Genomic DNA, 15,960 nt, shown 5'->3' on the forward strand with positions numbered 1-15,960 from the left:
AAAACAAACTTTACAGAGTTATGGATAGATTAGTAGGAAAATATCAATGGCTGCTGTAATACATGGTAAAGTGCCAGTTTTTTTTTTTTGTTTTTGTACCGGGAATTGAACTCAGGACCTTGTGCTTGCCAGGCAGGTGCTTATGCTACTGAGCTATATCACCGGCACAAGGTCCATTTATCTTGTGGTACGTGCCTGTACCTCATTCCTTTTTATTGCTGAGTAACAGTCCATGACATAGACACCCTACTTTTTTATCCATTCATCAGTTAACAGATATTCGAGGTGTTTCTCCTTTTGTGGCTGGTATGAATGCTACCATGGTCTTTATGTGGATGCATGTTTTCAGTTTTCTTTTGTAAATATCTAGGAGCAGATCTGCTAGGTCATACTAGTCACTACCCTTTAAAGAACCCACATTCTATGAGGGGAAAAAATATTTAGCTCATATAATTGTATACATATAGTAACTTATTTGAGTTTTAAAAATTATCCTTAACTTGATCAAACAACAAAAGGAAGTTTTAAATGCTGATTTCTTTTTAAATTAAAAAAAAAAAACAAAACAGGCTAGAATCTGATTTCCTAGCAAAAGGTCAGGCCATGGGATTCCTGGTATGCAGTGCCTTTTAGAACCAACAGAGGGTGACTTTCCTCTTACATTTTGAAGGCAATGTCAAATATATCCAGAAAAGCCTTTTTCTGAAGACTGATGACACAAAAATTGATTGTTTTGAAATGACTTTTACACAGAATTTACTCAACTAGCCAATGAAATTTTCCAATTTGCTTTTCACCTGCTTCTGATTTTTTTTTTTATTTTAAAGAGAAATGAACAAAAACAAATGATAAAACACAAAGACATAAAACAATATAAAAACAATAAAAGCAATACAGAATTTCAGACAAGGTGATAGGAAATTAATGATGCTTGATGTATTACATACTGTTATCTTCAAATTGGTTACTCAGATAAACAAATATAGGCATGTAAGATTGATCAAACAATAAATATTAACTGTTCCTTTCAATAAAGCAATAAAATTAGTAGTACAATTATCTTAGCTACCTTGTGTATATGTATATATATTTTTTCCCCCTTCTTTCTTTCTACTTCTTATTTTTTAAACTTATACTTTATTTTTATTTTTATTTTTTTTTTGGTTTTGGTTTTTCTCTGGAACCGGGAACCGAACTCACGACTAAACTTATACTTTAATTCATAGTAACTGCATATAATAAATAGATCGCTAGGGTTTCTTACTATTTATTTGCTAGTAAAACTCAGATTCTGATTGGTTTGCATTATGGTTTTTTATTTTTTAAGACAGGGTCTCACTGTAGTTCAGGCTGCCCTTGAGTTCACTATGAAGCTCAGACTGATCCTCCTGCCTCAGGCTCCCAAGTGCTGGGATTACAGTGTATGCGCTGCCATGCCCAGCTACATTTTTATGGGCCTAAGGCACTTTTGCTTTCATGGGCCCTTTTTCCATAAAAAATTGTATTGTGTGACTGGTTTGGTGTAGATGGGCACCTCAATATTATTATTACTTAATACATAATATACAATATAAAGTTTTATTTGGTGGGACATGAGAAATGGAAACAATGGAGTTGAATGTTTTATTATCTAGCGGAGAGGTCTAGAAATTTTCTCCTTTTGAAACAGTTTATGTGAGCAATACACTGGTTCTCTTTGCTGGGTGGCATCTGCCTTTTAACAAAGTCAATAAAAAGGCCAAACCACACTCTTCACATAGTTCTGGAAGCAGGGTTTTCTTATGATGTGAACCTGACTGCTTTACATAGTCTGCAGCACAGCCCCCTGCTATGCTCCCATCCTCCTATTTTTATTCTAATGCTAATTCTATGGAAATGACAGACTACACAGAATAGGGAATATTATACTGAGGAAACTACAATTACCCAAAGATTGCTCATAAAATAAACTTAGAAAGGAATAGATTGATGTTTGGGGACATTATTCAAAACACAGCACTTCAAGGGTGACTGGTGGCTCACTCCTATGATCTCAGCACTCTGGGCAGAGGAAGAGGATTGTGAGTTCAAGCCCAGCCTGGGCACCTTAGTGAGACCTGGTCTCAACATAAAAAATGGGCTGCAGGTGGAGCTCAGTGTGCAGACACTGGATTCAACACCCAGGATTAGAAAACAAGGTGTTTATTAAGTAAAAAGTTAAAAAAAGTTCTTATGATGTTATAACCTATGTCATTACCTATCATAAAACACCATTAATATCTTAGTTTTCTTCTTTGGGATGTTTGCATTAGAAGGATGAAAGTAAATTACATGAATGTTACTTACTCTTAAGAAAAATGGAAATTTTTTCCCGTAAAATCCAACTCTGAAGAACTCCGGCTCCAGACGCTGTTGGTCCATAATTTTGTCATACAGGGAAGCTTCCATCATCTAGGAAAGCACCAGACATATTCTAAACAGTCTATTCGGCTTTTAGGCCCCAAAACTGATAGAGGAAGACATTTCTTCTATAGAACAGAGAATGTTATTTTAATTCAGTTTGCAGATAAGAAGGTTTGACTCCCTTTTTTATGCTTTAAGGCAAAAACCAGCAACTTATTCTATACACATGCAGACAGTAAATATTTCAGTCTTTGCAGGCCGTGTGGTCTCCGTCACAACTACCCAACTCTGCTAGGTCCACAGGCTGCAGTCTGCTGACCCCTGATAAAGGATCAAGTGCATTATTACCTGTCATCACCAGAACATATTCCTACGGAGGAAAATTTTAAAAATAATTAAGTAGAAGTTAACATTAAACACAAGCAAAACCTTCTTGAAGAATTCTCACTGAAGTACTCACCTGTGGATGTACCACTTCCTCACACGTGGTAATTCAGGGCCTTAGCAGGTGTGACCTTGCTCAGCTTGGACAGAGATAAACCAAAATACCAAACCAACAGAGACCCATAGCGCAAAGTGCTGTCTGAGCTGAAAGCTCTTAAGTGTGTCTTTGACAATGTTCAGTGCAGAGCATATAAAGCTTATAGTTTCCCTTTCACGGTATTATCATCCCCAGGGCTTCCAGAGAAAGACTAATATTACACTTGAAGACTCTCCCACCCCCGGTAACAGCACCCCAAAGAGCAGTTGGTATGAAGTGTTATGCTTTGGGTTTATAAAAATCTAAGTGACTATGGCACCCAAGGGTTCTCACGGGTAAACACTGTAACCAACCTCACTTCTGTTTCGGGGACAGGATGCCAAGAGAAGAACGGCAGTGTTTTCATATAGAAAACAGCAGTGGCTGCCAGAGTCAGCATGCTGAACTGAAGTTAAAACAAGATTTTTCTCTTTGATTTTCAGGCTAGAAGAAATATCAATGAACTGCTGATATGAAATACTACGTCAAAAGTACAGGCCCAGTTCCTGTGAGCGTGTTCCTTGCTGTGGGGTAAGGGGTTTTGTGAGCTGTTACAGGTTCATGCTATCATCTCTTACATGGCTACCTCAAATGAAAAGGAGACATGATAATCTTTTTGTAGTGTACGAGAGCTGATGATCCTATTTTCCAAACCCCAAGGAACCGTGCATTCATCAGGACCTCATGTCTTACAATGTGACACAAGATGTTCACGATGCCGGAGAATAATGATGTGGAGGACGTGGACTTGTTTGACTCTTACAGCAAAGAAGACAAAACTGTTGGCTCAGGAAAACAGAGTATTTAACTTCTTGAGATTTTTGGAGACTAAAACCTGGGTTTAGGTTTAGCAAAAGCATATTTTTGAAAGTTAAAATTTGGCCCTAACTTGTTACAATAAATGGGCCAGCTACTCAGCTTTGCAGATTGTGGGACTAAAAATGGTATTTGTTACAGGGATTTGTGTGTAATTGGGAAGCTCTTTAAACACTGCAGAGATTTTCCACAATAAACTTAAGACATTAATCCCGGATTATTTTGTGTACTTCTGATAAGGCATTTTAGAAATAGATGAAGGGTCCACTCCTTGTGTATTAATCAAAAGCATTACACAGATCAATTTGTTATTTCTCTGTATAAATAGTTGAGTATGCTTCAGAGAAAACACTTATATTTAAAAAGGTTTCTGCAATGCATATGGAGATGATCACAAAATTGATTTCTTAGAACCACACTGGAACGTTAAAAGGGAAGCGTAGTCTGATTAGGATGCACGCGGACACCTTACCCTCATCTTGCTCAGGTTTCGGTAGTCATAATAACTTTCATACTGCTCCGCAATCTTCCGGCACAAGATGATCCCATTCTCCCAACACTGTGGACAAATGAATGATGCAAATGTAATCATCTGCACAGTTACGTCCACCCAAAGGTCAGCGCAAGAGAACAGAACTGCTTTCATATTATTAAGTTTTTTTTTCTTTTTCTTTTTTGTGGAACTCAGGACTGAATTGAGGGCTGTAGCTACATCCCTGCCCTTTTTGTATATTACTTTGAGACAGGGTCTCTCAAAGTAGATAAGTTGCCAGGCTATGCTCAAACTCAAGATTCTTCCTGCCTCAGCCTCCCAGAATGTTGGGTTGTAAGTGTGTGCCATAGTCCCTCCATATTCATTAGTTTTTCTAACAAACCCTGAATAATGTCAGCGCAATTTTAAGCAGGAAAACGCCACATGATTAACATGTAAATTATTGAAAATCTTTAGAAATTTGGAAATGACAATCCACAAGATTCATTAACATCTGGTGCAGAAACAATATTATCTGGTGTTGTTTTAGAATCATGATCTTGAAATAACTGCAGTTCTACAATGGCTAAGCAGTGGATCCACATAGGTTTTTAGTGCTGAGGAGGGAATTACTATGGACCCCAAGGCCCAGTTATCCATGGCTGTTACCCTAAACTCCCTGCTTGGCAGACTTGTTCTTGCAAATTGTGAAGGTCAAACCCAGCTGGTTACTCCCCGAGTGAATGCAAAATTCTTTGATCTTGCATAGCTATCAACAGACTTCTTCTGCCAAGGGCCAGGCCATTAGCACTTTTGGTTTTGAGGGCCAAACAGTCTGTTTCGTAACTACTCATCTGTTATAACCTGAAAACAGCCATGGACGTGAATGAGCCTGACTGTGTTACAATGAGAATTTATGGGCACAAATGTAAATTTCATGTAATGTCCACATGCCATGAAATACTGTCAACCTTTTTGACTTTTGTCAATCAGTTAAAAACAAAATCTATTTGTAGCTTGTAGGCTACACAGAAAGAGGTGTGAGCCACTGGACCTTTTGGTCAGTTTCCAATCCCTGATTGAACATAAATCACCGGGAATGGGCCAGTACACTGTAGGAAGCCAGAGAAGTTACAGCTGCTTATTTTATGGGCAGAAATTTTATAGTAGGAAGGCGCAAAGACATTTTCCTTTCTTATTAACATAATGCTATGTTAGTGTAGGTAGATAAATAATAAAGGATATGAAAGAAGCAATTTCCTTGCATCCCATTTTTAAGCACATCCAATTGTTTTGTGAAAAATGACAGCCACCGGTTGTATTTTAATTTACCATTTAACCTTTACAATTTGGAAGAGATATGTAAATCTAAGATGTATCAACAAAGCATAAAAGGGTTCAGATAAAACAAACAATGGGTCAGATTCAGAATGGTTTTAAAAAGAGAACTGCACGCATTGCGGCGGGAGAGGAAGCTATGCGGGTGGTGTGCTAAGTTGCATTATTAGGTCAGTGAGGCTTTAAAAATCCCCCTTGAGATGAGCACCCCAGGTGGGGCTGGCCCTCACGTCTTGTAACGTGACACAAAATGTTCACAATGCCGAAGAAAAAGGATGTGGAGGACATGGACTTGTTTGAATCTTACAGCAAAGAAAACACAAAACAGTTGGCTTAGTAAAATTCAACATTAAACTTCTTGAACTTTTCGGGACTAAATGAAGAGCTGCCCCAAACTTCTTTAACAAATCATGTTTCCTGATTTTATCTTGAAAAAAGCGGGATGACACAGAACACATGCCAGTTTGGGGAACAGATGAACAGTGATCAAGGTCTCTCAGAGAATGAAAGGGCTGAGTGCTATGGTCTGAATGTTTGTGTTGAAACAAATTCCTGTGCTGAAATCCTAACTCCCAAGGCCATATTAGGTGATAAGGTCACAAAGGCATAGCCATGTGAATGGCATTAATACCCTTACACGAGAGGCTCCAGGGAGCTAGGCAGCTCCTTCTACCATGCAAGGACTCGGGGAGCAGGTACCGTACAGGAGGAGGTAGGCCCTCACCGCACATGGCATCAGCTGGGGTCCTGACTTCGGGCATCTCAGCCTCCATAGCTGTAATACACTTCTGTTTGCAAACTTGGTCTATGTATCCTGATACAGCAGCCAGAATGGACTAACCCTGATGCAAAACCCTCAAGATCAGTGTTTATGAAAGTGTAATGCAAAGTTCACATGCATAGGAAGCTCTTGCAGTCCTCGTTCAGGTCACACATTCCACAGCTGCATCTCACACCTCTTTCATCAGAATGTCTAGGGGTAGGGCCTGGGACTCTGCATTTTAACAAATGCTTGCTTGTTTCTAATGCACATGACAGTGGGAGGATCCTTGCCTGGGGAGGTCAGCACACTAGAAATGAAAGGAGAAAGGACATCAAAGGTGTCGCCTCTGGAGAGTCCACGGGTGGGAAAGGGCCACTTACTTTGCCTCTGTCGAAGTTCTGGATGATAGTGAGGTGCAGGTGCTCCTTGCGCTGCCATTCAGTCTGCATGGGGTAGGTCAGGAACTCCCTGAGCGGCCGATCAGACCACTCGAGCAGCTCGTCATACAGCAGGAGAGTGTAGGCAGCTTCTGCAAGCCAAGGGAACGGCAGGGGTTGACAGGAGACCCCAGGCCACTCCTCTTCCAGTGGGGCTGAATTCAACCCAAGTGGGGAAACTACTGTTTTCTGAATTTCATTACATAGCAGAAAACTTTCCAGAATGTATGCAGCAGTGGGTTAATGAACGTGACTTCCCCTAGGTGATAAGTGTTATCAGAGATGGTCTTTAGCACATTCCTGTCAGCTTGAACCACTCACTGGCGGTACCTGCATGACTGTCCCATCGGGTGGCTTTTTATTAATTTTATTAGTAAAAAGACCAAGAAAAGTGATTAGATCTATTTGTACAACCAGTAATACAAGTCATCCGGCAACAAGAGATGCAGATTATGGCCCTGTCACGAACATGTTAACGTTTCAGCTCCCAGTATGTTCTCCCACCTGGTGTCAACATACCATGGGGATAATAAACCTTTTCAAAGGTTATCTTGCTATATAGCTGGTTCAAAAATGTACAGCAGGATATACCTTTGTTTGCTAGGACAATTCCAGAGTCAATCTCTTAGAAACTGAGATCTTCAGACTGGCATGCTTAAGAAACAAACAAACAATGGCACTGAAGTTCTTCTGGATAATAAATGGCTAAAAAACTGAAATTGGTATTTGGGTGTGGATGGGAGGTCAGGATGCAGCGAGAATGTAGAAGTCACAAAAAAGCCAGAGAGGAGGTGAAAGAAGAGAAAAAAGAGAAAAGGCAAAGAATAAATCTAGCACCAGAGTAGGAAGAGGAGAGGGCAGAAGCGTAGAAGTGTTAGATGAGGGGTATGTGTGTGCGTGTGTGTGTGTGTGACAGAGATAGAGAGAGACAGAGAACGAGAGAATCAGAGAGAGCCATCACAGGGGAGCGCCGTGTTGGGCTGTGTGCTGTGATGCTCCTGCCTGGCCCGCAAATACACAAAGGAGCGACTCTCTATTTATACCCAAGCAGAAATAAATAATGGCTTGTGGACTTTAAGTATAGTTAACAGATAGGCAGTATTTAACAGAATAATTGCCATTCTGCAGGTATTTTCCTGAGCCATAAAAACATGGCCAAAGAGATCAAGAATAGGCACTGAAATTCACTGTCACTGATAAAGGACTATAATTTTTTCCTCTAACATTGCAATACCTAACGCATTTTCTAAATTGAATAAAATCAATAAACCTTTACATTATTAACCCACTACTGTATACTTGTCTCAAAAGACACACTGATTGCTTTTAACCAAGTATCAATACAGGGCGAGTCTTCTTCTTCATTTATTTGCTGTAACTATAGATAAAGTTCTAAAATGACCTGTTAAGTTTCACTGCGATTTGGCCCTCTCTAGGTATAGATAGGATACAATAACATAACAGAAATAAAATAGAACAGAATAACGAGAAAGGCCACAACCCTTACAGCTTTGCTTTTGTCTCTGAGGTAGAGACACAGGATCTGGCCTTTGTTTCTTTAATTATATTTGGTGAGTTTGAACAATTTCCTGGTTTCAACTTTTTGTTTCTTGTTTGTAACCATCTTTTAATACCTCACCCCTTCAGTCTGCACACTGTTAACACTACGATCTTCCTGCCGGGCAGGATCTTGTTCTTCCCTGGTTAATGGGCTGGTATTTTGTTTTTTGTTTTTTGTTTTTTTGTTTTTTCTCCGGTACTGGGAACCAAACTCACGACCTTGCGCTTGCCAGGCAGGCGCTTTGCCGCTGAGCTAAATCCCCAGCCCCAATGGGCTGGTATTAACCTGGTCACTGTCAACAACCTCTCCACTGTCCCTCCACACAGTTCAGGTAAGAAAGAGCCAGCCAGTGCTGGGTTCCAGAAGCCTCAAGAGCTGCTGGGCCTTTGGCTTTCATACTTGGAGCCCTAGGACCCCGTCATCGGCTTTTAAAGAATGGAGTAAGATGCCTCCTGATCCACAGGCAGCTGGCACACAGAAGCTGCCTGCAGGGACAGGGACAACTTCTCTTCCACGAGTACTTGCCAACCTCCTTCTTGTGGCAGCTGTGCATGAGACGGATGGAGAGAGTAGGGCGTTAGTTCACTGCTGGACGCAGACACGGCCGAAGCACCCTTATGCTGGTTGCCATGGAGGAGTGCGCTGAGTGTACAAAGTGATACCGAGATCGTGAGAGCCGGGCTGTGTTTTCAATCTCTGAGATCCCCTAGGTTCCTGACTTAACTCCTTCTATATTGTTGCTCTGTTCCCTCATTTATACCCTTGCTCCTGTCATCTGAACAAACTGAACACATACCTAGGAACAGCCCACCCTGAACACACTTACTGGCCTCCACGGCCTGTTCCTCCAAGCCTTTCCTCTTGGCTGCTGACTGACTCCTACTTTCTCATAATGACCCGGGCCGAGAGTTACTTCCTTTGTGTCTCTAATTTCTTTTATGTGTCTCCTAATACCTGGGCACACAGAAAACACCCTAGAGACTGCATGCTCATTTCACAGGATTAAGAGGACCGAGGAATGCCCTTCCCTCAGCCCGGGGAGTGGGAGACTTGAAGGACCGTGAAGGTCAAATTCACTGAGACTGAGTGGAATGGTGGGGCTGGTGCAGGATGAGCGGGGAGTCAGTGTTTAATGGGCACAGAGTTTCAGCTGCGGAAGATGAAAACTGCTCTGGAGGTAGACAGTGGTGATGACTGGACAACAGGGACGCACTCACTGAAGTGTAATCCTGAACATGGTTAAGATGGCGAATTAGTTACCATGCATGTTATACCACATTTTAAATGAAATAAGGGTTTCTAGCCCCTGTACTGCTTTCACAGTCCTGCTTGTCCCTGGGCAGTCTGGGGATGCTTGGAGGGTGAGATGGGGTGAGTTCTATCTGAGAAGCCCTGGGAAAGTAAGGAAGCATTGGGCAGGATGCCAGAGCCAGCTGACAAATGGCTGAACAGGGACACAGGGAAAGTGCGAAGACAAATGGCGACAGCTTCAGAATCTGATTTGGGAAAATGATGACACACATCTGAGCGAAATGGTGAATGTGGACGACACTGTAGAAAATGTTTATTAAATGACAGCAAATGGTACTGTTCCTCTGAGGGGTGAATAACACAATATACCAATGAGGCTGATTCTGAATAAAATTAATACTTTTTAAATGTTTTAGTGCAACTCTGTTACATTTATTCTTCTCCCTCTCTTTTTCTTTTTGTTTTTGGAGGTGATGGGGATCAAACCTAGGGCCTTGCACATGCTAGGCAAGCACTCTGCCCCTGAGCTACACCCCAGCCCCTTCTTAGAAGACAGTATGTACTAAAGAGGAAAGAATTTTCAACACACACTTTAAAAGAGTGTTTATAATTTTGAACAAAAGGCATCACCACACGATGAAATATGGACCATGCCATTATTTTGAGAAGTGTGTAGTGACACCACCAGTATGAAAAAGAAGTAACACAGCAGAGCGGAGATGAATTAGGGACGGAGGCGGTATCACCTCACGGGGAAAGAGCTGAGTCATCTAAGCAGAAAGTTTCTCCGTCACTTTCACTTTCTCCAAGGAGACATAAAAATAAGGACACAAGAGAGAATAAGATGTTATATGGGGAAAGTACTTATTACTTATGAGTTTGGGGAACATAAAACTGCAAGTTCAGTAAATAAATTTTAAGAAGCCCATTCCTGAAATATCAAATTTGGACTTTGTTTGAGAGAGCCGAAACATATGAGTTACGTATCTGAAATAGCTTGTCCTCAGTTCCCTCTATCATTTCTTATTTTATCGTCTTTAAAATAAAACAAGTCTACTAGGTTGTTTCCTTCATGATTAAGGACTTACCAATACTGCAGGGAAATCTGCTTACCAGGTGCTAAAAACTAATTAATGACTGTATGCATTAGTGATGCACTTATTTAAATCCCATATTGCCAGGCACTATTTTCAGAACTGAGATGACAAAGGATAAGAAGAGCTCATCTCTGTCCTCAGGCTCACTCTTTTACTGCAGATCGTCTGTCTGTCTGTCTGTCTTACCTACACATCTATCTTATGTAATATATAACGCATAATAAATATAATGTGCTAAGTGCTTCCATGGATATCTGAAAACAAAATGGAATAGAAAAAACAACGAGATGGAAAGAAAACTCAGCCTCTGGGAGGGGGGCTTGGTGAGAGAGAAGAAAGAGAACTCCGGGAGGGGGAGACTTGCAGGAAAGGAGGATGAAGGAGCTGCTCTGAAAGGGTGAAGAGAGAGCATGTGGTTCAAGAGGCAAAACGAGGCAGGTGTGGGTTCTGTTATCACAGGACCCGAATACAGAACGTGGACGTCACTGCGTAAGATATGGAAACTGACAACAGGGTTATAGTTCGAGAAGGAACTGGGAACTTTTTTTTAAAAGGGCTTGTGGGCCACGTGTCCTCATCTAAAGCACTGGACTCTGCCACTGCAGCACAGAACAACCACGATATACAGCTTGGCGGGCAGGGCGGAGTTCTCCGGATGCTTGTGTTTACAGTGCTGGGAATGGAACTCAGGACCCCGTACACGCCAGGCAAGTGCGCTCCCACCAGCGTGGCTCACATCCCCAGCTGACCGAGCTGAGTTAGAGTGGAATTTTACAAAATCAGGTGGCTGGCCTGCAGATTAGGTCGCTGATCCCTGGTCTACAGGAACTCCAGGGATGGTTATAAAGGAGTCCGCGCAAGAGATATAAAGGTCAGAGACAGGGAGAATGAGACGAAGAAGAGATGGCATTGAGACATTTTAGGAAACAGAACCAATAGAGACTCATGAGGGAGAAGAAACGTCAAGGATCATATCAAGGACATCAGCCTGAGTAAGCAGTGATGCTTTTAATTCAGTCAGTGGAACCACAGCTAGACGCATGTTTAAATTCTGGGAACCACTGCAGAAGGGATTCTTTTATTCATTTAAAGCTGAGGGAGGCCATGATTCAAGTGGTCTGTGGGAAAAAAATATGGCAAAAACGGAAGTTCATAGCTCCTAAATTCAACTAATGGGCCTAGTTAAGGTGGAGCAAGCACATTCCACTGTGTCTTTCCCAGTAACTACAAGTCAATATCCTTGACAGGATATGCCGTGCAGCTACTGGAGGATTCTGAAAAGGCAGTAAGAGCAGCTCGTCTGAGGAACAAATCCAACACTCAAAGAATGACCGTGGTGTCGCGAGTTCTGTTTTTATTTTTGCCCCCTGTATCTCCAGGTTTAGACTTCCTGTCTCCTAAAACTACAAATGGGAACATTCAGCCAAGGTTTGGAGACAAGCTTGTCTAGTCAGACTTGCTGCGGGATGGGGATCATCGGACTGCATTGGTCTCTCCCTGGGTGAGGCCTGGGAACAAAGCTGCACACCGCAGTGCCGGTGCTGGGAGCAACAGCACCAGCAGCAGTGGCTGTAGGGAGGACATCAAGGCATGAAGAGGATCTAGTCTTGGTTTTGCAGCCCGAGCGCTCGGAAACAGAGTCCCTGGGAGATGGGAAGAGTGGGGAGGACCCCAGAGAGGAGACAGCTTGAGCAGAGGATATTTTAATTTTGTATGTGAACTCCTGTGTTCATCTCCCAGGTGCACATTTGTAGAACAGATCATGCTGGGTATAACCAAAGCTCTGAGACAAGAGCAATGCTGTCTACTGCTGTCCGGTACCAGAACTCCTACTGGCAACACACATGCAAGCAAATCCAGAAACGTGGATCAAGTTTAAAACCAAACTGACAATAGAATCACAACGTACAGAAGGTGGTTCACAACTTGAGATTGTATCATAACTGGACTGACTGTTAAAACATGAAACGTCACATTTCTGGAAGATTTTAACAAAATCTAGACTGTCATAACATTCCACACATCCAGGAAATAATCCGAAATTACTTGACCTTCAAGAAATCAGGAAACTAAACAACTCTCAAAGGGAAAAGGCAATTAACAGACGCCAACCTCAAAATGAGTCACATATGCCGGAATTATAGACAAAGGAGTATGAGGAGCTATTATAACCACACTCCACGTGGTATATGTAAACACTCTTGAATGACTGAAAAGTTAGAAATTCATTGCAAAGAAATTCAAGCTATAAAAAGAAAATAACCAAGTAAGAATTTTAGAACAGGATAATCTAATTATTCTGTTCTAATCAAAGACAAAAAAATTTATTAGAAGGGCTCAACAGCTGAAGGGAGATGACAGAAGAGAACAGTGGACTTGAACACGAATCAATAAAATTATCTACTCTGAACAACAGAAAGAAGAAAAGTTTAGGAACAATAAATGAACAGAGTACCCAGAATCTACGAGACAACAGCAAAAAGGCCCAATAATTATGCCATTCTAGTCTCAACAGAGAGGAGAAGAACTGATGTAAAAATATATTTGAGAAAATAATGCCTGAAAACTTCCCCAGATTGGTGAAGGAAATGGATTTAAGGGTCCAGGAAGCTCAGCAAACTCAGAGTGGCTAGACCTAAAGAAAATCAGGTCCATACCTATATTCAAACCACTGTAAACCAAAGATAGATTCTTGAAAGCACCCTGACAGCAGATACACAGCACATTAGATAATAAGTCATTCCAATGGCTACATATTTCGCATCAGAAACCATAGAGGTTGATAGACCATGGGACAATGTTTTTATACTGAAAATGAAACTATATTCACCTAGAATGCTGTACCTAGCAGATGTATCCTGCAGGGATAAAGGGATGCTCTGACGGGGATCTGGAAAATGGCCAGGTGCTGAAGGCTTGGTTCCTAGTTTGGTGCTATTGGGAGCTGATGGAAACTTCAAGAAGCGGGGCTGAGTGAAGACCTTAGGTCACTGAAGTGTGCTCTTGAAGGGAATTGTAAGACGTCTTCCTTTTTCTTTCTCATGTCCTAGTCCTGAGGTGAATGGCTTTGCTCTGGTTGGCTCCTTGCTCCTTGCTACCAAGCGCTGCCTCGGCACCACAGGCCCCAAAGCAACAGGGCCAACCACCCAGGGATTGAGGCCACCCAAACCGGGAGCCAAATAAACCTTTCTGCTTTTTAAGTTACCAGAGGTATCTTGTTATAGTAATGGAAAACTGAGTAACAAAAGCAACAGGAAAGACATTCTTAGATGAAGGAAAACTAAGAGAATTCTTCATTGTTCGGTCTCCTTTAAAAGAAATACTATAACAGGTTCTTCAGGTGAGCAAAAATGAGCACTTCACAAATGGAGAAAGAGTAACAGAAATGGCCAATATGTAGGTAAATATAACAGACCATTTACAAATTGTTTAAAATAGGTTTTAACTGTTAAAATAAAAATCTATGACATTACTGGATATTTAAAACAGATCTGACTGTTGAAAATAAAAAATGACATCTACTAAAGTTTTTAACGTAGGTAGATATAATACACAAGACATGTACAACACAATGTGGGGAGGATGTTGGGGTCTGTTTGGTTGCATAGGTCCTATATTTAATTTGAAGTGGAAACACTGCAAGTATAAGAGGATTATAAAAGTTAGATATATATTTCCTAAGAGCAACCTCTAAAAAATTATGCAAATAGATATGGTAAAAAAAATTAGAGGGCTTAGAACAGTGCTGGCGAACCTATGGCACACATGCTGCAGCTGGATGTTTGAGGTCATGAAAGTTCTAAAAGGTTCGCCATCACTGACTTTGAAACATTCATCCAATTAAAAACACATTTCAATTTTAAAGTAGAAATGCAAGGGTCCTCAGCTGTAATTTGAAAAAGGCAAGGAGTTGTCAGGTCTAATGTATCGTTGTATAGCCCATTTCCCCCAATTTGAGCCAAATACAGAATTACCTGTAAAGTTCTGTGCTTTAAGATGCAGATCATAGAGTTTGTGGATGTAGCGGATATACATCTCTTCCTTGTTCAGTTCAGTCTTATAAAAGTTCTGTAAGAAAGAGTACAGGTGTGACCCCCAGCACTCAAGCCTCTAAATATTTTCCTTTTACTTTGTTGAAGCCAAGAGAGCTTGTCTTGAGCCAAGAGAACTGATGCACTTTTCCATGTGAATATAATTTAAACAAATGAGGCCCAGGGACAGATTTTCAATTAAACACTGCCTATGCTAAATATTACCTAGCAAGTACTGGGTAAGCTGGTAAGTCTTGGATTATAATGACTGATTCACATTTCTTTTATTACTTTCTAATATTTTTTTGTTTAGTCTAACTAGCAACTATGCAATCAGCCCATTCAAATAAAAATATTAAAAATATGCAATAGATTAACCCGTTCACTCAGTTTACTGATTAATAGTCAAAGAAGAGTTTTTTCAATTTTTTGTCTTTTTGAGACAAGGTCTTGCTATGCAGCTCAGGCTGGCTTGGAGCTCACTTTGTAGTCCAGGCTGGTCTCAAACTCTCAACAATCCTCCTGTCTCAGCCTCCCGAGTGCTGGGATTACAGGTGTGTGCCACCACGCCCGGCAAAGAAGAGTTTTTTTAAACTTTGAATTTCAAATACACTTTTCTCTAAAGAAAAAAGTCTCTCACACATATAGATAAGGATGAGTAAAAACAATGTAAAAGCACCTATACTCCTCGAGAATTTTCTAAGAAAGAGCATGGGATAATTCTCTTTATTATTAAAGCTGTTATTCTGCACTTTATTCTTGTGTTAGAGGTAAAAGTTTCCAATTTATGTTTAAAACACAAAGGAACAATAGCTTTTTATTTCCAGTTATTATTATGGGGAATGCTTAGTAAAATACTTAATTTTTCAAAAATCTGGACTTTACAAAACTTTTGTAAAACATTCTAACAATTATTAGCAACACTCAATTTTCACTTACCTGGACACATAGGCCAATATTTTTGAGGCATTCATATCTACTCCTTCCCACATTAGGAAAATACATTAATCCTCAATGAACTTAGCAAACTCAGGCGCGAACATACATGAGGCCGGTTTCAGCAAAGCAGGAGGCAGGGAGTCTCTAAGTGAGGCACTTCAGGAGTAGATCATCGCATGCTATGAATTCCCTACTCACAACACTTCAACTGCTATCAGTGCTTTTTGTTGTGGTTTTGGCTAATGCTGCTTGGTGTGCAGAAGAAGGAAAATGAGCAGTGGAGGATGGCAAGGTTTTCAAGGTAAAAAGACCAGCAGTACTAACTGTTTCTGAAACAGGGCTCTGGTAAGGGT

General features: G+C 40.9%; 1 protein-coding gene across 1 annotated transcript in view; it reads right to left on the bottom strand.

Annotated features, from left to right (window-relative positions):
- Dock4 (dedicator of cytokinesis 4) overlaps positions 1-15,960 on the bottom strand; it is a gene marked incomplete in the record, with an annotated part of 287,342 nt that overhangs the window by 30,992 nt on the left and 240,390 nt on the right. The window contains 4 exon segments of the mRNA XM_013510564.1: positions 2,326-2,430; positions 4,191-4,277; positions 6,672-6,820; positions 14,612-14,705. Of these exon segments, the coding sequence (XP_013366018.1) occupies positions 2,326-2,430; positions 4,191-4,277; positions 6,672-6,820; positions 14,612-14,705 (435 nt within the window).

The sequence above is a fragment of the Chinchilla lanigera genome, unplaced genomic scaffold, assembly GCF_000276665.1.
Source record: "Chinchilla lanigera isolate Chin_1 unplaced genomic scaffold, ChiLan1.0 scaffold00009, whole genome shotgun sequence".
Taxonomy (NCBI): Eukaryota; Metazoa; Chordata; class Mammalia; order Rodentia; family Chinchillidae; genus Chinchilla; species Chinchilla lanigera.